Source organism: Bufo bufo, chromosome 4 (assembly GCF_905171765.1).
Source record: "Bufo bufo chromosome 4, aBufBuf1.1, whole genome shotgun sequence".
NCBI classification, from domain to species: Eukaryota; Metazoa; Chordata; class Amphibia; order Anura; family Bufonidae; genus Bufo; species Bufo bufo.
In genome coordinates, this window is record NC_053392.1 from 228,293,125 (window position 1) to 228,317,433 (window position 24,309).

General features: G+C 43.5%; 1 protein-coding gene across 1 annotated transcript in view; it reads left to right on the top strand.

Moving 5' to 3' along the window:
- The window catches only part of LOC120999125 (probable cation-transporting ATPase 13A5), a 286,280-nt gene that overhangs the window by 154,997 nt on the left and 106,974 nt on the right, over positions 1-24,309 (top strand). The window contains exons 15-16 of the mRNA XM_040429998.1: positions 14,072-14,158; positions 20,394-20,550. Coding sequence (XP_040285932.1) covers positions 14,072-14,158; positions 20,394-20,550 — 244 coding nt within the window. The remainder of the gene's footprint in view (positions 1-14,071; positions 14,159-20,393; positions 20,551-24,309) is intronic.

The window sequence follows — 24,309 nt, forward strand, 5'->3', positions numbered from 1 at the left end:
TAGTGCCACCACTCATATCTGGTGTCACAATAGCTTGCATTTAAAAAAAATATATATATTTTTTGACTGTAATAATCAGTCTGCTTTTTTTCCCCCTGTGTAATCTAATTGCAGTTGCCTGCCTGCCAGCGTGTGTGTCAGGCTTACAGCGTATACTGTGCCCACTTGCCCAGTGCCACCACTCATATCTGGTGTCACAATAGCTTGCATTTAAAGAAAAAACAAAAACTTTTTTGACTGTAATAATCAGTCTGCTTTTTTTTTCCCTGTGTAATCTAATTGCAGTTGCCTGCCAGCGTGTGTGTCAGGCTCACAGCGTATACCGTGCCCACTTTCCCAGTGCCACCACTCATATCTGGTGTCACAATAGCTTGCATTTTAAAAAAAATATATAACTTTTTTGACTGTAATAATCAGTCTGCTTTTTTTTCCCCTGTGTAATCTAATTGCAGTTGCCTGCCTGCCAGCGTGTGTGTCAGGCTCACAGCGTATACCGTGCCCACTTGCCCAGTGCCACCACTCATATCTGGTGTCACAATAGCTTGCATTTAAAAAAAGAAAAAAACTTTTTTGACTGTAATATAATAGCAGTCATTTTCCTTCACACGTGTGCGTTTCAGGGCCTGCAAGGGCACAGTGTCACACCAGTGCAACTCATATCTGGTGTAACAGTGGTGCACATTTAAAAAAAAGAAAATTTTTTGACTGTAATAGATTGAATAGCAGTTAGTTGTCTGCAAGCGTGTGTGTCAGGCCTACAGCGTCTACTCTGCCAGTGCACAGTGCCACTCATATCTGGTGTCACAGTAGATTGCACGCATAGTACAACTTAACTAATCTAAAAAAAATGACAGGCAGAGGCAGGCCACCCCGCAGGGGCCATCATGGTCGAAGTGCTGTGATTCCCTTTGGCCCTAGAATAATGCCCAGTGTTCAGAGGCCACGTACCCTGAACTCGAAAAGTTCTGAGGACATAGTTGACTGGCTAACACAGGACACCCAATCTTCTACAGCTTCCGCTTGGAACTTTGACGCACCATCCTCCTCCAGCTTAGCTCCGGGCACCTCTCAAGTTACCAGTCGCCCGCCTGCCGCTACCACCAACACTAGCACCACAGCCGCTTCACTTGATCTGTCAGAGGAGTTATTTACACATCAGTTGGAAGAAATGAGTGATGCGCAACCATTATTGCCAGAGGATGTAGATAACAGGGATATGTCTCAGTCAGGCAGAATTACACACATGGACGTACGGTGTGATGATGATGATGTTGTACCCGCTGCTGCTTCCTTTGCTGAGTTGTCAGATACAAGTGAAGCGGTTGATGATGACGATGTGTCCGTGGATGTCACGTGGGTGCCCGCTCAAAGAGAAGAAGAACAGGGGGAAAGTTCAGATGGGGAGACAGAGAGGAGGAGGAGACGAGTTGGAAGCAGAAGGAGGTCGTCGCAAGGAGTTAGCGGCACTGTCAGACAGCATGCATCGGCACCCGTGGTCAGCCAGACAGCACGCCAATCAACGCATGCTGTTGCCACCACCAGACAACAGCGATGCCTCTGACAACAGCGATGCCATTTGTAACCTGTGCCAAAAGAAACAGGGTCGTGGGAAGTCCAACACCCACCTAAGTACAGCTGCTTTGCGAAGGCACATGATCGCACATCACAAACGCCTATGGGATCAACACATGAGTACAAGCAGCACACAAACTCAAAGCCGCCATCCTCCTCCTGGTCCATCATCTTCAGCAACGTCAACCACTGCTGTCCTCCTTGCCCCCTCTCAACCATCCGCCACTCCGTCTCTCGCCTTGAGCAGTTCCTGCTCATCTGCCCACAGTCAGGTGTCTGTCAAGGACATGTTTTAGCGTAAGAAGCCAATGTCACAAAGTCACCCCCTTGCCCGGCGTCTGACAGCTGGCTTGTCTGAACTCTTAGCCCGCCAGCTTTTACCATACAAGCTGGTGGAGTCTGAGGCCTTCAAAAAATTTGTAGCTATTGGGACACCGCAGTGGAAGGTACTCGGCCGAAATTTCTTTGCACAAAAGGCAATCCCCAACCTGTACTCGATTGTGCAAAAGGAAGTAATGGCATGTCTGGCACACAGTGTTGGGGCAAGGGTCCATCTGACCACTGATACCTGGTCTGCAAAGCACGGTCAGGGCAGGTATCACAATGATGCGACCACCTCTATGAGTGTGTTGGCAATAGCAATGTTGGCACACCCCAGATGATAAGGTCGTTGCTTCATTGTGAACAGACCAAAAGCGATCGGCTGGATAATTTTGCATAGAAAAAACATTAATTTTCTTTGTGATCATCTAAGGTGATCATTAAAGCCTACTAGGCCAACAATGGGCCCACACTGCAGAATCATTGTTTTCTGGGTCACTTAACTGTCACTGAACTACCTCAGCACGACCATAGGCTTTGTAAAACCCCCATCGCCTGCAATCTCCCAAACTTGCTCACAAGCGCAGTCATAACTACACCAAGATTGACGCATAGAGGTACAAAATTAATGTCATGAGTGTGTCAACTATTGACAACTCTTTGCAGTTGTCTAAAATCTATTCCATACACGTCCCCTGATAGGGGACGTAACAGGGATTAAACTGATAAGAATAGAACTACTTAACACACCACTCCTATCTGGTGGCACATTAGATTTCACGCGCAGTGCCCCAAATTTGAAGTAGGAGGACCGACCAAGCATCTTTTTCCATCTCCCCATTCCTAAAATCGATGCCATATACACGTCCCCTGATAGGGGACGTAACAGGGATTAAACTGATAAGAATAGAACTACTTAACACACCCCTCATATCTGGTGGCACATTAGATTGCACGCGCAGTGCCCCAAATTTGAAGTAGGAGGACCGACCAAGTATCTTTTTCCAAATCCCGGTTCCTAAAATCGATGCCATATACACGTCCCCTGATAGGGGACGTAACAGGGATTAAACTGATAAGAATAGAACTACTTAACACACCACTCCTATCTGGTGGCACATTAGATTGCACGCGCAGTGCCCCAAATTTGAAGTTGGAGGACCGACCAAGCATCTTTTTCCATCTCCCGGTTCCTAAAATCGATGCCATATACACGTCCCCTGATAGGGGACGTAACAGGGATTAAACTGATAAGAATAGAACTACTTAACACACCACTCCTATCTGGTGGCACATCAGATTGCACGCGCAGTGCCCCAAATTTGAAGTAATAGTACTACTTAACACACCTTATAACGCAGAGAGAGGCAACGCAGAGAGAGGAGTCTGAAGAAGAGGAGTCAGAGGAGGAAGGTGGCTTTGAGGAGGTGGAAGACCAAACACAGCAGGCGTCCCAGGGGGCTTGTTGTCACCTTTCGGGGACCCTTGGTGTTGTATGTGGCTGGTTGGAGGAAGAGACCTTCAATGACATCAGTGAGGACAAGGAACGGGACATGGCTAGATTGGTATCCAACCTTGTGCAAATGGGGAGTTTGCGGTTGTGCAAATGGACTGTTTGCGGTTGTTTGCGGTGCGTTAAACGGGGAGTTTGGTCTGTCACTGTAAAGCGGGCGTAACCCTTATACTACCTGATCGATACAACATCATACCTGATGTTTTAAAGCACGTTATTCCAAAAATTTAGGAATGTTAGGTGATTTATGCCCTTTATGGATTAAAACCAGACTCTGCGTCAACTATGTAATTTTCCATGGGAGTTTTGCCATGGATCCCCCTCCGGCATGCCACAGTCCAGGTGTTAGTCCCCTTGAAACAACTTTTCCATCACTATTGTGGCCAGAAAGAGTCCCTGTGGGTTTTAAAATTCGCCTGCCTATTGAAGTCTATGGCGGTTCGCCCCAGTTCGCCCGTTCGCGAACATTTGCGAAAATTCGCGTTCGCCGTTCGCAAACGGAAAATTTTATGTTCGCGACATCACTACTGCCAACTACTGCCATATAAATTGGTGAACTCGGAGGCCTTTAGAAAATTTGTGGCCATTGGCACACCGCAAGGGAAGGTAGCCGGAAGGAAATATTTCTCCCAGAAGGGCATCCCGGAGCTATATGGCCACGTTCAGCGGCAAGTGAATGTATCTCTGGCACACAGTGTTGGTGCCAAGATACATCTGACCACAGACACATGGTGTAGCAAACATGGGCAGGGAAGGTACATAACTTTTACTGCCCACTGGGTGAACCTTCTGACGGCCATCAAGCATTGCATGCAGGCCTGCCTCTTCTTCTCCTACTCCTACTCCATCCTCCGTCTCCTCCTCAGCTGACTCCTCCTTTTCCACTGCTACCGCCTCTTCGGCTGCGCCCCCCAAGCTACCCAGAACCTATTTGATGTGCCAGGTGAGACGTTGCCATGCTGTGCTGCGGCTGTTGTGCCTGGAAGCCAAGAGCCACACTGGTCCTGCACTCCTTTCAGCTTTGCGGTCACAGATTGATCAGTGGCTAACCCCGCTCAATTTGACAGTTGGTAAAGTGGTGTACGACAACGGTGCCAATCTGCTGAGCGCGCTAAAACAGGGCAAAATGACACACGTCACTTGCATGGCACACATCCTGAACTTAGTCGTGCAGCGATTCGTTGCCAAATTCCCCAGGGTCTAGGACATCTTGCGGCAGGCCAGGAAAATCTCTGGCCATTTTAGAAGATCTTACCCTGCCATGGCTCGCCTTGCTAACGTTCAGCGGCGACACCAACTGCCCGTCAGACGTCTGATTTATGACTGCCCGAAGCGATGGAACTCCACCTTGTATATGCTTGATAGGCTGCTCCAGCAGAAACATGCAGTTAACGACTACCTGTACGAACTCTGCGGCAGGACAGGTTCTGAGGAGCTTTTTTTTTTCACTGTGCCAGCTGCTCATCCGCGACACATGCAGGCTTCTGCTGCCATTTGATGAGATCACCAAACTGGGCAGTCGCAGCCAGGGCACCATCAGTGACATCATATTTTACGGCTTCTTTCTGGAGCGTGCATTGCGTTGTGTCATTGATCAAGCTGTCGAGGAGCAGGAGCAGGAAGATGAGGAAGTCGCAAGGCTGGATAAATTCCCAGGTTGGGCTACTCCATCTGAGACAAGTCAACAGGAGTCTGAAGAGGAGTCAGAGGATGAGGGTGCAGGGGCTGAGGAGGAGCAAGAAGAGCATGCCTTAAACGTTTCTGGGATCCCTGGTGTTGACTGTGGCTGGGGGAGGAGACTGAGGAAAACATTATCCTGGACGATGAGCAGGAGCCAGGCTACTCCACCGCTTCCAGTTTAGTGCAAATAGGGGTCTTTATGCTCCAGTGTTTGAAGAGGAACCCCCGTATAAAAAGCATAAAGGGCAAGGACCAGTACTGGGTGGCAAAGTACTTAGACCCCTGGTACAAACACAAAATGGCAGACATGTTACCAGCATCACAGGGAACTGTCAGAATGCAGCAGTTCCAGGCCTTGCTTCGAGAAATGCTGCATTCTGCTTTTGAGGGCGCTGGCAGAGGAATTGCCACTCACAGAGAAACAGTTGCCGGTACCAATCCAACAGCACATGCAAGAAGAGGGCGTTTTGAACATGTGTTGGTCACTTCGGATATGAGATCATTCTTGCAGCCAACCCATCAACAGCCGCCCTCCGGATCCAGCCTCACGGAACGCCTAGACTGACAGGTGTCTAACTACATCGGGTTAACGGCCGATGTGGACGCTCTGAGAAGCAAGGAACCCATGGTCTACTGGGTGTGCAGTCTTAACCTGTGGCCAGAGCTGGCACAATTTGCCATGGAACTGTTGGCTTGCCCTTCGTCCAGTGTCCTGTCAGAAAGGATGCTCAGCGCAGCAGGGGGGATCGTGACCGATAAGCACACTCGCCTGGCTCACGACAGTGTGGACTACCTCACATTTCTAAAAATGAATGAGGCATGGATCTCGGAGGAATTCAACACCTGTGACAACCACGTTTAATTGAATTTCCTCATGCCAGCCTACAAATATCCGCCACCACACAGAACAAATATTGGTCTATTTTCTGTCAGTTGAATGCCTAATGTTTTGGGCCTCGGAGTAATTCAACACCTGTGACGACCACATGTTTCAACTATTATCATTAGGGTTTTTTTCAAGAGAGGGGATTTCGTTAGCCATGTTTTTATTCCAATTTTATATTTTTAGTTCATTTATACATATGTACAGTCAGGTTTATAAATATTGGGACATCAAAACAATTCTAACATTTTTGGCTCTATACACCACCACAATGGATTCGAAATGAAACAAACAAGATGTGCTTTAACTGCAGACTGTCAGCTTTAATTTGAGGGTATTCACATCCAAATCAGTTGAACAGTGTAGGAATTACAACAGTTTGCATATATGCCTCCCACTTGTTAAGGGACCAAAAGTAATGGGACTATTGGCTTCTCAGCTGTTCCATGGCCAGGTGTGTGTTATTCCCTCATTATCCCAATTAAAATGAGCAGATAAAAGGTCCAGAGTTCATGTCAAGTGTGCTATTTGCATTTGGAATCTGTTGCTGTCAACTCTCAAGATGAGATCCAAAGAGCTGTCACTATCAGTGAAGCAAGCCATCATTAGGCTGAAAAAAAAAAAAAACATCAGAGAGATAGCGTGGCCAAAACAACTGTTTGGAACATTCTTAAAAAGAAGGAATGCACCAGTGAGCTCAGCAACACCAAAAGACCTGGAAGACCACGGAAAACAACTGTGGTGGATGACCAAAGAATTCTTTCCCTGGTGAAGAAAACACCCTTCACAACAGTTGGCCAGATCAAGAACACTCTCCAGGAGGTAGGTGTATGTGTGTCAAAGTCAACAATCAAGAGAAGACTTCACCAGAGTGAATTCAGAGGGTTCACCACAATATCTAAACCATTGGTGAGCCTCAAATACAGGAAGGCCAGATTAGAGTTTGCTAAACGATATCTAAAAAAAGCCTTCACAGTTCTGGAACAACAACCTATGGACAGATGAGACCAAGATCAACTTGTACCAGAGTGATGGGAAGAGAAGAGTATGGAGAAGGAAATAAACTGCTCATGATCCTAAGCAAACCACCTCATCAGTGAAGCATGGTGTTGGTAGTTTCATGGCGTGGGCATGTATGACTGCCAATGGAACTGGTTCTCTTGTATTTATTGATGATGTGACTGGTTACAAAAGCAGCAGGATGAATTCTGAAGTGTTTCGGGCAATATTATCTGCTCAATCACCTGACCTGACAGTCAATCACCTGACCTGAATCCGATTGAGCATGCATTTCACTTGCTGAAAACAAAACTGAAGGGAAAATGCCCCAAGAACAAGCAGGAACTGAAGACAGTTGCAGTAGAGGCCTGGCAGAGCATCACCAGGGATCAAACCCAGCGTCTGGTTATGTCTATGCGTTCCATACTTCAGGCTGTAATTGACTGCAAAGGATTTGCAACCAAGTATTAAAAAGTGAAAGTTTGATTTAGGATTATTATTATGTCCCATTACTTTTGGTTCCTTAACAAGTGAGAGGCACATATGCAAACTGTTGTAATTCCTACACCATTCACCTGATTAGGATGTAAATACCCTCAAATTAAAGCTGACAGTCTGGAGTTAAAGCACATCTTGTTCGTTTCATTTCAAATCCATTGTGGTGGTGTATAGAGCCAAAAATTTTTGAATTGTGTCGATGTCCCAATATTTATTGACCTGACTGTATTTAACCTGTATTTGTACTGGCCTTCAGTAAAATTGATAGCCATTGCCCATCTAATAGACCTCCAGCCACATACTTACTTGTTTTTTTATGTACCCTGAATGCATAATTTTTGGGGCCTGTAGTACACTGGCTTGCTGGAAAATTGATAACCAATGACCGTGTAATCTACCTCCAGCGACATACTTACTTGTTCTTTTATGTATGCTGAATGCATAATTTTTGGGTCCTGTAGTACACTGGCCTGCTGGAAAATGTATATCTAATGACCGTGTAATCTACCTTCAGGAACTTACTTACTTGTTCTTTTATGTTCGCTGAATGCATAATTTTTGGGGCCTGTAATACACTGGCCTTCTGTAAAATTGATATCCAATGACCGTGTAATCTACCTCCAGCCACATACTTACTTTCTCTTTTATGTACACTGAATGCATAATTTTTGGGGCCTGTAGTATATTGGCTTGCTGGAAAATTGATATCCAATGACCGTGTAATCTACCTCCAGCCACATACTTACTTGTTCTTTTATGTATGCTGAATGCATAATTTTTGGGGCCTGTAGTACACTGGCCTGCTGGAAAATGTATATCTAATGACCGTGTAATCTACCTTCAGCCACTTACTTGTTCTTTTATGTTCGCTGAATGCATAATTTTTGGGGCCTGTAATACACTGGCCTGCTGTAAAATTGATATCCAATGACCGTGTAATCTACCTCCAGCCACATACTTACTTGCTCTTTTATGTACACTGAATGCATAATTTTTGGGGCCTGTAGTACACTGGCTTGCTGGAAAATTGATATCCAATGACCGTGTAATCTACCTTCAGCCACATACTTACTTGTTCTTTTATGTATGCTGAATGCATAATTTTTGGGTCCTGTAGTACACTGGCCTGCTGGAAAATGTATATCTAATGACCGTGTAATCTACCTTCAGGAACTTACTTACTTGTTCTTTTATGTTCGCTGAATGCATAATTTTTGGGGCCTGTAATACACTGGCCTTCTGTAAAATTGATATCCAATGACCGTGTAATCTACCTCCAGCCACATACTTACTTTCTCTTTTATGTACACTGAATGCATAATTTTTGGGGCCTGTAGTATACTGGCTTGCTGGAAAATTGATATCCAATGACCGTGTAATCTACCTCCAGCCACATACTTACTTGTTCTTTTATGTATGCTGAATGCATAATTTTTGGGGCCTGTAGTACACTGGCCTGCTGGAAAATGTATATCGAATGACCGTGTAATCTACCTTCAGCCACTTACTTGTTCTTTTATGTTTGCTGAATGCATAATTTTTGGGGCCTGTAATACACTGGCCTGCTGTAAAATTGATATCCAATGACCGTGTAATCTACCTCCAACCACATACTTACTTGTTCTTCTATGTACACTGAATGCATAATTTTTGGGGCCTGTAGTACACTGGCTTGCTGGCAAATTGATATCCAATGACCGTGTAATCTACCTCCAGCCACATACCTACTTGTTCTTTTATGTATGCTGAATGCATAATTTTTGGGGCCTGTAATACACTGGCCTGCTGGAAAATGTATATCCATTGACCGTGTAATCTACCTTCAGCCACTTACTTGTTCTTTTATGTATGCTGAATGCATAATTTTTGGGGCCTGTAGTACAGTGGCCTGCTGTAAAATTGATATCCAATGACCGTGTAATCTACCTTCAGCCACTTACTTACTTGTTTTTTTATGTCCGCTGAATGCATAATTTTTGGGGCCTGTAGTACACTGGCCTGCTGTAAAATTGATATCCAATGACCGTGTAATCTACCTTCAGCCACTTACTCTTTTCTGTACTGTGAATGAATAATTGTTGCGGCCTCGGAGGAGTTCAACACCAGTGATGACCAGGTGTTATCGAATTTCAACTATTATCATTAGTTTTTTTTTCAAGAGGGGGGGATTTTGTTAGCCTTGTTTTTAATCCAATTTTATATTTTTAGTTCTCTGACGAACCCACTGACTTTTGGCTGGGGGTGTTTGCTGTAAGTTGCAACGAAGTCGAAGATCAAGTCAACCATTTAAGAACCGCTGGGTTGCTGGTCAAGACATGACCACTAGATGACACCGGGAGCGCAGGCCTATCGCTTTGACTCCTGCTGCCATGCCCCATTACTCTGCTGCGACCTGTGTCTGTGTCAGAAACAATTAGGCCTCTGCCACTCCCCTGTGCAGAGCCTGGCACTTCTCTGCCTGACATACAGTTAGATCAAATAACTAAATGTTCGATCAAATATTTTTTATTTTGCCAGTAATGCACTGCAGATAAGTGCAATGATGAAAGCCGATTATATTTGTATTTCGCCAGTAATGCACTGCAAACTGGACTGTAAAATATCTCCCGGCACCACTGAACGGCAATTAGGCCCTATTTTTTTTTTTCCATTTTTACACAAAAGGCGTTTCAGCAGATAAGTGCTGACTATGAAAGCCAAATATATTTGTATTTCGCCAGTAATACACAGCAAACTGGGCTGTAAAAAATCTCAGTCCACCGTTGAACGGCAATTAGGCCCTAATTTTTTTTTTATATTTTAACACAAAAGGCTTTTCAACAGAGAAGTGCAACGATGAAAGCCAAATATATGTTTATTACGCCAGTTATGCACTGCAAACTTGACTGTAAAATATCTCACTGCAACGTTGAATGGCAATTGGGCCCTAATTTTACACAAAAGGCTTTTCAACAGACAAGTGCAACGATGAAAGGCAAATATATTTGTATTTTGCCAGCAATACACTGCAAACTGGGCTGTAAAATATCTCACTGCACCGTTGAACAGCAATTTGGCCTTAATTTTTTATATTTTTACACAAAAGGCTTTAAACAGATAAGTGCAACGATGAAATGCGAAAGCATTTGTATTTTGCCAGCAATACACGGCAAACTGGGCTATAAAATATCTCACTGCACCATTTAATGGCAATTAGGCCTTAATTTTTTTAAACATTTTTACACAAAAGGCTTTTCAACAGATAAGTGCAACAATGAATATTTGTATTCCGCCAGTAAGGCCCCTTTCACACGCGCGAGTATTCCGCGCGGATGCAATGCGTGAGTTGCACCCGCACTGAATCCCGACCCATTCATTTCTATGGGGCTGTTCACATGAGCGGTGATTTTCACGCATCACTTGTGTGTTGCGTGAAAATCGCAGCATGCTCTATTTTGTGCGTTTTTCACCTAACGCAGGCCCCATAGAAATGAATGGGGTTGCGTGAAAATCCCAAGCATCCGCAAGCAAGTGCGGATGCGGTGCAATTTTCACGCACGGTTGCTAGGAGACGATCGGGATGGAGACCCGATCATTATTATTTCCCCTTATAACATGGTTATAAGGGAAAATAATAGCATTCTGAATAGTGATGGATCATGTGATGGACCACGCAGTGTCGTCATCAAAGGTCCTATTGCTCACAGTTAAAGACAGAAGAGATGCCGGGCTGCACGAACAAGTGGATTAAGGTGAGTTAATTTTTTATTTTTTTAACCCCTCCAGCCCTATTGTACTATGCATTCTGTATTCAGAATGCTATTATTTTCCCTTATAACCATGTTATAAGGGAAAAATAATACAATCTACAGAACACCGATCCCAAGCCCGAACTTCTGTGAAGAAGTTCGGGTACCAAACATGCACGATTTTTCTCACGCGAGTGCAAAACGCATTACAATGTTTTGCACTCGCGCGGAAAAATTGCGCATGTTCCTGCAACGTACCCGCACCTTTTCCCTCAACGCCCGTCTGAAAGAGGCCTAATAGACGTCAAACTGGGCTGTAAAATATCTCACTACCCCGTTGAACGGCAATTAGGCCCACATTTTTTAATATTTTTACACAAAAGGCTTCTCAACAGATAAGTGCAACAATGAACGGCGAATATATTTGTATTTTGCCAGCAATACACGGCAAACTGGGCTATAAAATATCTCACTGCACCATTGAATGGCAATTAGGTCTTAATTTTTTTATATTTTTACACAAAAGGCTTTTCAACAGATAAGTGCAACAATGAAAGCCAAATATATTTGTATTTCACCAGTAATACATGGCAAACTGGGCTGTAAAATATTTCACTGCACCGTTGAATGGCAATTAGGCCGTTATTTTTTTATATTTTAATACAAAAGGCTTTTCAACAGATAAGTGCAATGGTGAGAGGAGAATATATTTGTATTTCGCCAGTAATGCACTGCAAACTGGGCTGTAAAATATCTCACTGCAACATTGAACGGCAATTAGGCCCTACTTTTTTTCATTTTTTACACAAAAGGCTTTTCAACAGATAACTGCCACAATGAAATGCGAATATATTTGTATTTTGCCAGTAATACATGGCAAACTGGGCTGTAAAATATCTCACTGCACCGTTGAACGGCAATTAGGCCCTAATTTCTTTTAATTTTTACACAAAATGCTTTTAGACAGATAAGTGCAACGATAAAAGGCAAATATATTTGTATTTTACCACTAAGGCCCTTTTCAGACGAGCGTGTTCGGATTAGGTCCGGGAAAATCGTGCGAGTAGGTACGCAATTGCAGTAATTTTTGACTGCGATTGCATTCCGATGTTCAGTTTTGCACGCGCGTGATAAAAAACTGACTGTGGTACCCAGACCTGAACCAGGACTTTTTCAGTGAAGTTCGGGTTTGCGTTAGGTGTTCTGTATATTTTATTATTTTCCCTTATAAGACGGTTATAAGGGGAAATAATTGCATTCTTAATACAGAATGCTTACTAAAATGTGTGTCTTTAGGAATAAAAAAAAATAAAAAATAAATAAACTCACCTCATCTTTTTGTTTGCGCAGCCGGCATCTTCTTCTTTCTACTTTCAGGACCTACCAAAGGACATTTGATGAAGTAATCGCACTCACCACATGGTGAGCGCAGTGACGTCACCACAGGTCTTGCTGAATGAAGATAGAAATCTTCTTTTCTTTTTTTTAACCCCTAAAGCCACATTTTACTAAGCATTCTGTATTAAGAATGCTATTATTTTCCTTTATAACCATGTTATAAGGGAAAATAATACAGTAAATTGACTTTTATCAATTTACTTACATCATCTCCTAGCAACCATGTGTGAAAATCGCATCGCATCCGCACTTGCTTGCGGATGCTTGTGGTTTTCACGCAGACCCATTCATTTCTATGGGGCCTCCGTTGCTTGAAAAACGCAGAATATAGAACATGCTGCGATCTTCACGCAACGCACAAGTGATGCGTGAAAATCACCGCTCATCTAAACAGCCCCGTTAAAGTGAATGGGTCCGGATTCAGTGCGGGTGCAATGCGTTCACCTCACGCATTGCACCAACATGGAATTCTCGCCCGTGTGAAAGGGGCCTAAAACATTACAAAAAGGGCTGTAATTTTCGCACTTAACCACACAATGGCTAATAAGCCCTTTTTTCCCGCTATCACAAGCTAAAAAATGCTTTAGCACATATAACTGCACCGCACAAGGGCAAATAAAACGTAGAAATAATTCCTTGTAATAACCCCTGTTAATGCCTGTATCAAACAGCACTTGTACCCTAATAAGAACGGTTTGCTGGAATTACAGAGCTGTATAATGGCAATTTAGATCCCCAGTCAGTGCAGCAAAGTGTAATCGGATTGTTCTTATTACCCAGGCTGTAACCTCCCTGACTGAACAACATAAATGCTGTGGAATGATTCCTCACTATCCTTTCCCTACACCTTGAATAATGTTTCCCTGCACTTGTAAATCTTTTTTTCTTAGCACAATGACGTTTTTTTCTAACACTGGCCCTAGCACCTGCTGACACGTTTCTCCCTGCACTAAGTACGCTGGTGAATGGCAGAATCTAAGATGGCTGCCGTATTTATAGGGCTGTGTCATCACAGGGCTGGCTGGCTGCTTATTGGCTGCATGCATGTCAGTATAGGTGATCCCGCCTTCCCGAACTTCCTTTCTCCATGTCCTCACACGTGCAGAAGCCATTTTAGCAAAAATGTGATTTGTTACTACGAAGCGCAAGGAAATTTGCATTCAGTGCGAATCTAATTTTTCCTGAAATTCGTAACGAATTCCACTTCGTTAGCTTCGATTCGCTCATCTCTAATCGTAACAATACTTTAGTATACCATAGAAACATGTGACAAAAAGACTGATAAGCCTCATTTACATAGCAAAGCTTGTCAAGCCTCAAAAGAGAATTTGTAAAAATGCTTGTGAGATCTGAGACTTTCCCATCATAATGAACCTTACAGCTTTCAAATGACCTGATAACTCTAAAGCCACATGTATATAACCATTTTAGACTTGAATACTATTTTAATAATATATCTGAATTTTATCTTTGAAACAGGAACTTGAAGATTTTATGGTGGAAATCAAAGAAAATGGTCCAATAAATAGCTATACAATGGTAAAACCTGGACCTTCTGCTGCAAAGGTGCGTCAACAATATTTTCCCATAGTTGCTTTTCATGACTTTATTATGTTGCATAGCTACATAGTTAATACTGTCGAAAAGACATAAGTCCACCAAGTTCAACCAAGGGATAGGTGGGGATGCGAATCCCAGAAATAAGTCAGACTTAAGAATTCATCTAAACCCTTTTTAAAACTTTCCACTGTTCCTGCTGTGACCACGTCCTGAGGAAGTCTATTCCACAGATTCACAGTTCTTACAGTAAAGAAGTTTTGATGCTTCTGGAGACTGAACCTTTTCTTCTCCAGTCGGAGGCAGTTCCCCCTTGTCTTTTGAGGGTATTTGATTTGTTTTTCACCATATTTTTTGTATGGCCCATTTATATATTTGTATAGTTTAATCATGTCCCCCCCTTAGACGTCTCTTCTCAAGACTATGTAAATTTGAGTCTTTTAATCTTCCTTCATAACTAAGACCCTCCATGTCCCTTATCAGTTTAGTCGCTCTCCTGTGTACTTTTTACAGCTGAAGTGCATCCTTTCTATGGACTGGTGCCCAGAACTGAACTGCATATTCCAGATGAGGCCGCACCAACGCTTTGTAAAGTGGTAATCCTACATCCCTACCCTGCGAGTTCATGCCTCGTTTAATGCATGACAATATGTTGGTGGCCTTAGGAGCAGCTGATTGACATTGTACGCTGTTATTTAATCTACCATCTACAAGGACACCCAAATCCTTCTCTATAAGTGACTCTTCCAGTGTAGTTATGATCTGGTTTCTTCATCATAAGCTTTAACCAAAGCAAGAAGTTATCTTCTCCTACAGCTGTCTATTAGATACAGGACACTGGAAGCTGTAATCCCATGCTGTTGAATCTAAATTGTCCAACCACATATGGCTCTTGTGCCCATGAATGTGGCTACCCTGCTGCTGACAACCAGCGTCTGACTGAAGTCCCTTGGGCCCATCAGAGGAATTGATTTTGAGGGCCCACACTGTGTGTATATAGTACCTTAAGGGCCCTGTTTTACTAGGGGTCCTATATTGTCAGAGTTTGGGCCTACCAGAGGATCCTCTGGTACTTTGGTGGGCCAGTCCGACCCTGCTGACAACCACAGATCCTATTAAGTGCTAATCGCAGTGGAGATGTTAAGCAATAGCACTAAAACTTGGTACCGGACTCACCTTGGACAATGTTTTGAGACAAAAACACACAACTAGGATTTCCTTCTCCCATGTCAAACATTCATTTTTCTGCCCTGCCCCATTATCTAAATATAGTATGACACACTGATGCTCCCCCTGGCATCCAGTGTCACGAACCAGCGGGTGTGAACCCACTGTGGCACGTGTCCTACCTCCTCTAAGGGCGTTGTCTAAGTGAACCCCTTGATCTTCACTGCACACCTGATGGTGGGGATAGACTTTCCCGAGGGGAACACCAGGTCACTACCTCTTGAGGAGGATAGGCACACGAGGCAGCTGGTCCAGGCAGACAAGGAGGTACCTGAGGTACAGGCGTTGTCAGAAGGCTGAGACGTTACCAGGAGTAACAGTACAGGACCGAAGGATGAGGCAAAGGCGAAGTCAGACAGGCAAAAGGTCAGGGCAGGCGGTACAGGTACAGGTCAGGCAATCCGGATCAGCAACAGGAGAGTCAAGGCAAGCAGGCAGGGATCAAACAGGTAGCAGAGTCCAGGAATACAGGTACGAGTCAGGAACACAAGCGGATATCAGGAACCTTAGCAGGACACAAAAACCTTGACACTGAGGCATCTGGGAAGGGGGATGAGCCACTTTTATATGTGCAGGAGGGCTAGGATTGGTTGGTGAGGTCACATGATCCAACCCATAAAACATAGAAAATGACGCGTGCCAACTCTTAAGGAAATGCTGCAGGAAACAAGCAGAAAGCATGCTGTGGCCAGGGCTGAAAGGAAACACTGGCAGCAGATCACCGCAGAACACGGCTCTAGGACCGCACTGGTAAGTAGGGGAACAGCGGCGCACAGTAGCCGCTGTTACATCCAGCAAGCAAGCTACATGCTTGACCAGCTCCCCTGTAGCTACAGGCCTAGCAAAATGCAAAACTTTAAGTATCTCTATAGTATATGAAAGACAATGTATATAGCAATGAATAATAAATATGTGCACTCCCACTGGCAGTTTTGAAAATAACAGAAGTAATGAGGGAGCTTAAAATATAACTTTTACTAATATAGTTAAAACATAGCGCAACATACAAATAAATGGTGATAATGATAAATATGGCGTAAGAGATAAGGAACAGTTTTACCATTCCGACGCAACCCTGGTTAGGATCAACCGAGCGTGGTAAAGAGGATGCACCACGTCCAGGCTGGTATTTAGGTATGGTCGTTGGTAACTGTTAGGTGTAGATAGTGCAGGGAACCAATGTCCCTAGAAATCTCTGGTTGGGGATGAGGCCATTGCTAATGCGGCCCTACCTATCTATAAAGAGTTCCTACCACGCAAGGGGCAGCCCTGTCTGGATACCTTACCCTAAGGTAGGAAGGTGTCCCAAGTAAGCCCTATTGGATAGTTCCCGACGTGTCACGTTTCAAGTGGTCTATCATAAGGGGAATTGATCCGGAATAGGTGCAAAAAGATAGTTCTTGGATCAGTGGATCATTAGGATGTTAGAACAGGACAACAATGGTCCCCGATGTGTCACGTTTCAAGTGGTCTATCATCAGGGGAATTGATCCGGAATAGGTGCAAAAAGATAGTCCTACAAAGAGAATATAATCAACATAAGACTATAGACAAAATAAAAGATGGTTCACAGAAAATGAGAACTATTTGAAGACTAAACTGGGACATACCTTGGATCAGTGGATCATTAGGATGTTAGAACAGGACAACAATGGTCCCTTGTAGACTGGTAGACCCCACAAGTTGCTGATGGGCACCACTGGGGCAGCTGAAATAATTCCTTCAGCTGCACGCCAATTACCATGCAAAGCGCCATGTTTATAGGCGCAATGCGCGCCCTGTAACTCCCAGTGCCGCCTCCCGGAATCACGTGCTCCGCTCACCTGACAATGACATCATGCTCCACCAACAGGCGCGTCCGCGGGTGAAACGCAGTGCGCCGGCCGGTGGAACGCAGCGCCCGGTCACGTGGGGCGGGTGAGAGACAGGTAAGAACTATGCGCGCGTTGCTGGGCAGCAGAAAGACGCCAGTGAATGCACTGACGTCTGATGCATGCTGCGACAGAGCGGACAAAATAGTCCAGGCTCAAACAACAATTTGGAAAGCATTTCATGCAGGAATTCAGGAAACATGGCAAATATGCCCGTGTATACGCAAAAACAGAGAGCAATATTATAATGAACAAAAGAAAAAGATGATGAAAGAGAATGGCTGAAAAATGGGGAGAACTGGGGGAAGAGGGACTATAAAACAGTAAGTCCCTCAATGGGGACAGTGGGTGTCATGATTCTGAGATACCCAGGATTAGCCTCTCCCTGGCATTCTAGTTACTAAGGAGATGGGTCAATAAAGTAGATGCACTGGCCTCTCCCTGGCATTCTAGTTACTAAGGAGAAGCGTCAATAGAGTAGATGCACTGGCCGCCAAGGGGTTGCCCATAATTGAATCCTTGTGTTTGGCAATATCATTGAGGTGTTCGCTTACTCTCCTGCGAAATTCCTGGATTGTCTTGCCAATGTACTCTTTTCCACACTGGCAGACAAGCCAGTAAATAACCCCTCAAGTGCGGCAATTGATGTAGTCACGGATGGTGAATTCTCTGCCTATGACATTACTTTTAAAGGATTTGCCAGTCTTAATGTGCTGGCTTGCGATGCATCCGCTGCACCTAAAACAGCCCTGGTTCAGGTTATGGAGCCAGGCGCATCCCAGCGACGGTTTAGGAGTGTATTGGCTCTGTACCAATCTGTCGCGTAGGCTCCTGCCTCGTCTGTAGGTTATATGGGGAAAATCTCGCAACACCTCCCTCAGGTCCAGGTCCATCAGCAGAATGTGCCAGTTCTTATTAATTATACCTCTGATAGACTTGGCTTCGCCATCGTAGGAAGTTATTAGGCAGAGAATTCACAGGCAGAGAATTCACCATCCGTGACTACATCAATTGCCGCACTTGAGGGGTTATTTACCGGCTTGTCTGCCAGTGTGGAAAAGGGTATATTGGCAAGACAATCCGGGAATTTCGCAGTAGAGTAGGCGAACACCTCAATGATATTTCCAAACACAAGGACACCCCTGTGGCAAAACATGTCCACAATTTCCACAAAGTAAACCCACCAATGAGGGGTGGTGATTGGGACAAGATGATATTGCAGAGGGAGGCCAAATGGATCTATGACCTTAAGACCATGGCGCCCTCAGGCCTCAATGAGCAATTAAACTTTGGTTGCTTCCTATATTCATGTATGGGCAACCCCTTGGCAGCCAGTGCATCTACTCTATTGACCCATCTCCTTAGTAACTAGAATGCCAGGGTGAGGCCAGTGCATCTACTTTATTGACCCATCTCCTTAGTAACTAGAATGCCAGGGAGAGGCTAGTCCACAATTAACAAAGGGACATTTTGTGCCATTCCATGCCCCCCCCCCTATTTATCATAACTTGTCCTGGGTATCTCAGAATCATGACACCCACTGTCCCCCATTGAGGGACTTACTGTTTTATCGTCCCTCTTCCCCCAGTTCTCCCCACTTTTCAGCCATTCTCTTTCATCATCTTTTTCTTTTGTTCATTATAATATTGCTCTCTGTTTTTGCGTATACACGGGCATATTTGCTATGTTACCTGAATTCCTGCATGAAATGCTTTCCAAATTGTTGTTTGAGCCTGGACTATTTTGTCCGCTCTGTCGCAGCATGCATCAGACGTCAGTGCATTCACTGGCGTCTTTCTGCTGCCAAGCAACGCGCGCATAGTTCTTGCCTGTCTTGCACCTGCCCCACGTGACCGGGCGCTGCGTTCCACCGGCCGGCGTGCTGCGTTTCACCCGCGGAAGTGCCTGTTGGTGGAGCGTGATGTCATTGTCAGGTGAGCGGACCACGTGATTCCGGGAGGCGGCGCGGAGAGTTACAGGGCGCACATTGCGCCTATAAACATGGCGCTTCGCATGGTAATCGGCGTGCAGCTGAAGGAATTATTTCAGCTGCCCCATTGGTGCCCTCCAGCAACTTGTGGGGTCTACCAGTCTACAAGGGACCATTGTTGTCCTGTTCTAACATCCTAATGATCCACCGATCCAAGGTATGTCCCAATTTAGTCATCAAATAGTTTTCATTTTCTGTGAACCATCTTTTATGTTGTCTATAGTCTTATGTTGATTATATTCTCTTTGTAGGACTATCTTTTTGCACCTATTCCAGATCAATTCCCCTGATGATAGACCACTTGAAACGTGACACGTCAGGGACCATTGTTGTCCTGTTCTAACATCCTAATGATCCACTGATCCAAGGACTATCTTTTTGCACCTATTCCGGATCAATTCCCCTGATGATAGACCACTTGAAACGTGACACGTCGGGAACTATCCAATAGGGCTTACTAGGGACACCTCCCTACCTTAGGGTAAGGTATCCAGACAGGGTCGCCCTTTGCGGGGTAGGAACTCTGTATAGATAGGTAGGGCTGCATTAGCAATGGCCTCATCCCCAACCAGGGATTTCTAGGGACATTGGTTCCCTGCACTATCTACACCTAACAGTTACCAACGACCATACCTAAATACCTCTTTACCATGCTCGGTTGATCCTGACCAGGGTTGCGTCGGAACGGTAAGACTGTTCCTTATCTCTTAAGCCATATTTATCATTATCACCATTTATTTGTATGTGGCGCTATGTTTTAACTATATTAGTAAAAGTTATATTTTAAGCTCCCTCATTACTTCTGTTATTATCTTTATAGTATAAAATTAATTAATATAACATTATTACACCAGAAAAAAACTGTCAAAAAACTTTTATTATTGATATATTAAATTAATAATATGCATTATATGTGCTATATTAAAGAGGTGTCCCATGGCAAACACTTATCCCCTATCCACAGGATAAGGAATGTGTCTAATGAATGGGGATCCAACCTCTGAGGGACCCAAGTACCCCTATTTGAATGTAGCAGTGGTCATGCATGCGTACTGCCCCTCCATTCAACTCTATAGGAACGGCGGAGATAGTCGGGCACTTGGAATTCCTGTACATTAATCACTGCTTCTCACATTTTTATGCCTGTATCAAATAGGCACCAGTGGAAGGAATCCTTATTCTGCACCAGTTCCCATTCTCCTCCAGTTTACAACGCATGTCTGTAATTACTCAGATTATTGGAGAGAGTAACCTGACAGTGTTCATGAAGGGGGCACCTGAAATGGTTGTTCGCTTTTGCAAACCAGAAACAGGTAACTATAAAATGTATAAAGCAAATCTAGAATTATGAAAATTTGGATCTTTAACCCTTCAAATACCAGGGCCATCTTCGTTTTTGCATTTTCGTTTTTTTTCCCCCCATATTCCAATAGCCATAACTTTTTAAACTTTCCTTTCAAATAGCCATATGAGGACTTATTTTTTCGGGGATAAGTTGCATCTTTTAAATGATCCATTTTATTTACTATGTCTTGAATTGGAAAATGGGGAAAATAATTATTTGTGGGGTTAAAGTGAAAAATAAATCACAATTCTGACAAGGTTTTTTGGGCTTTCATATTACTACATTCATTGTGCACTAAAAATGACATGACATCCTTATTCTTCAACTCAGTATGATTATGGCAAAATTTGTATAGTTCTTTGTTGTTTTATTATTATTTTGTTTTTTAAAAATCTTTGAAAGAAATCAAAATTTTCTTTCTATCACCAATTTTTGCCAGTCATAGCTTTTTATTTTTTCTTCTACGGAGCTATAAGGGCTTATTTTTTGCAGGACGAACTGTAGTTTTTACTAGTATTACTTTTGGATGCATACAATTTTTTGATCATTGTTATTTCATTTATTCCATTGTTATTCCGTTATTCCAAAAACTGGAAAAACATGTGTTTTTATTTTTAGTTCTGCGTACACCACACAGGAAAAATATTTTTAAATTTTTATAGTTCAGACATTTTTGGATGCGGCGATACCTGTTATGTTTATTTTTTTAATTTTCGATATATTTTTATATGTAGAACTGGTGATTTAAACTTTTTACAATAACTTGTAGCCCGCTTAGGGGGCTAAAACCTGGGATCTTTTGATCCCTTGTCCCATTCACCTCTTCACCTCATGCACAGCTTAGCAGGTAGATTACCATGACAGGCCTGGGAAGCTTCAGTAGGCCACAGGCTGTCATGGTATCCCTCTGCCTAACCTCACAGATGCCGCAATTGCAATTGAACATGGCATCTGAGGGGTTAAATTATATGTTTTTGCATCATCACCAATCACGGGTAATTTTGGACGAGTGCCTTCTGTATTAGATAGCTGGCATCCATTGCGTTTGGAGCTGGCTCAGCACAGAAGCCCACTCCATACAATCCCTCAGCCACAGGTACATCACAGTGGCTGAAAAGGTTAATATACAGGGGGCGTGGCCTGCTACCATCCTGGCAAGACGCATCTGAGCAGAGCTCCTGCCGATATAAATATTATCAGCATATTCCTCGGTCCAGAACCATCTGAGCCCCAGGACAGACTGCTATTCCGGCACCGGAGAACAAGGTCCTTTATTCTAAACTGGACCTGGAGTATATTGCAGCAGGGTGACGACCGGACAAGCTGCGGCCTAGTCAGGCCTGAAAACAAGCGAGAGCCATAGATGTGAGTTACCGTCAAAACACTTCATCTTCTCTGTGACTTACCGGAGTGCTAGTCCGAATAGACTTACATGCCCTGACGCTGCGCTGAACCCCTGGTGGGTCTGCGGCCCAGAACCGCTGAATCCTTGCTCCGGAATCTGCCTCCCTTCGTCCAGCTCCGACGCGGTTGTGAATTAGACCGAGGCGCCATTTTAGAAGTTAACCAACGGGCGTAAAGCTGAATTTACAGCAATACTTACCACCCATCCACGCTCAGAGGAACTGAATATCCCGGTCTGCTGCTGTGTCCCCTAATCACAAGTCCATCACATTATATACAGACTTTGCATACATATGCGGCTCTCCATTGCACCTGACCTCGAATAGGGAAGGCCATAAGAAATTTCTGTCAGAGTCACGCATTTTATCTACATGCTAGAGACTGAACAGTGTCTGCATCTATAACAGATCATTAACAAAGCAAATTTTATGAGTTTAATCCAATACAAGTTTTACAGAGTGTTAACCCCTTAAGGACCGGGCTCATTTTCACCTTAAGGACCAGGCCATTTTTTGGAAATCTGACCAGTGTCACTTTAAGTGCTAATAACTTTGAAACGCTTTGACTTATCCAGGCCGTTCTGAGATTGTTTTTTCGTCACATATTGTACTTCATGACACTGGTAAAATGAAGTCAAAAAAATTATTTATTTTTTGCACAAAAAAATACCTAATTTACCAAAAATTTGGAAAAATTTGCAAATTTCAAAGTTTCAGTTTCTCTACTTCTGTAATACATAGTAATACCCCAAAAAATTGTGATGACTTTACATTCCCCATATGTCTACTTCATGTTTGAATGGTTTTGGGAATGATATTTTATTTTTTGGGGATGTTATAAGGCTTAGAAGTTTAGAAGCAAATCTTGAAATTTTTCAGAAATTTACAAAAACTCAATTTTTAGGGACCAGTTCAGGTCTGAAGTCGATTTGCGAGGCTTACATAATAGAAACCACCCAAAAATGACCCCATCTAAGAAACTACACCCCTCAAGGTATTCAAAACTGATTTTGCATACATTATTAACCCTTTAGGTGTTGCACAAGAGTTATTGGCAAATGGGGAGGAAATTTGAGAATTTAATTTTTTTGTCAAATTTTTCATTTTAACACATTTTTTCCACTAACAAAGCAAGGGTTAACAGCCAAACAAGATTGTATCTTTATTGCCCTGACTCTGCCGTTTACAGAAACACCCCATATGTGGCCGTAAACTACTGTACGGGCACACAGTAGGGCGTAGAGTGAAAGGTGCGCCGTTTTGTTTTTGGAGGGCTGATTTTTATGGACTGGTTTTTTGACACCATGTCCCATTTGAAGCCCCCTGATGCACCCCTAGAGGAGAAACTCCCTAAAAGTGACCCCATCTAAGAAACTACACCCCTCAAGGTATTCAAAACTGATTTTACATACGTCGTTAACCCTTTAGGTGTTGCACAAGAGTTATTGGCAAATGGGGATGAAATTTGAGAATTTCATTTTTTTGCCTAATTTTCAATTTTAACCCATTTTTTCCACTAACAAAGCAAGGGTTAACAGCCAAACAAGACTGTATCTTTATTGCCCTGACTCTGCTGTTTACATAAACACCCCATATGTGGCCGTAAACTACTGTACGGCCACACAGCGGGGCGCAGAGTGAAAGGTGCGCCGTTTGGTTTTTGGAAGGCTGATTTTGCTGGACTGTTTTTTTGACACCATGTCCCATTTGAAGCCCCCCTGATGCACCCCTAGAGTAGAAACTCCATAAAAGTGACCCCATCTAAGAAACTACACCCTTCAAGGTATTCAAAACTGATTTTACAAACGTTGTTAACCCTTTAGGTGTTGCACAAGATTTAATGGAAAATAGAGACACAATTTCAAAATTTCAAATTTTTGGCAGATTTTCCATTTTAATATGTTTTTTCCAGTTACAAAGCAAGGGTTAACAGCTAAACAAAACTCATTATTTATGGCCCTGATTCTGTAGTTTACAGAAACACCCCATATGTGTTCGTAAACCGCTGTACGGGCACACGGCAGGGCGCAGAAGGAAAGGAATGCCATACGGTTTTTGGAAGGCAGGTTTTGCTGGACTGTTTTTTTGACACCATGTCCCATTTGAAGCCCCCCTGATGCACCCCTAGAGTGGAAACTCCAAAAAAGTGACTCCATTTTAGAAACTACGGGATAGGGTGGCAGTTTTGTTGGTACTAGTTTAGGGTACATATGATTTTTGGTTGCTCTATATTACACTTTTTGTGCAGCAAGGTAACAAGAAATAGCTTTTTTGGCACGTTTTTTTTTTTTGTTATTTACAACATTCATCTGACAGGTTAGATC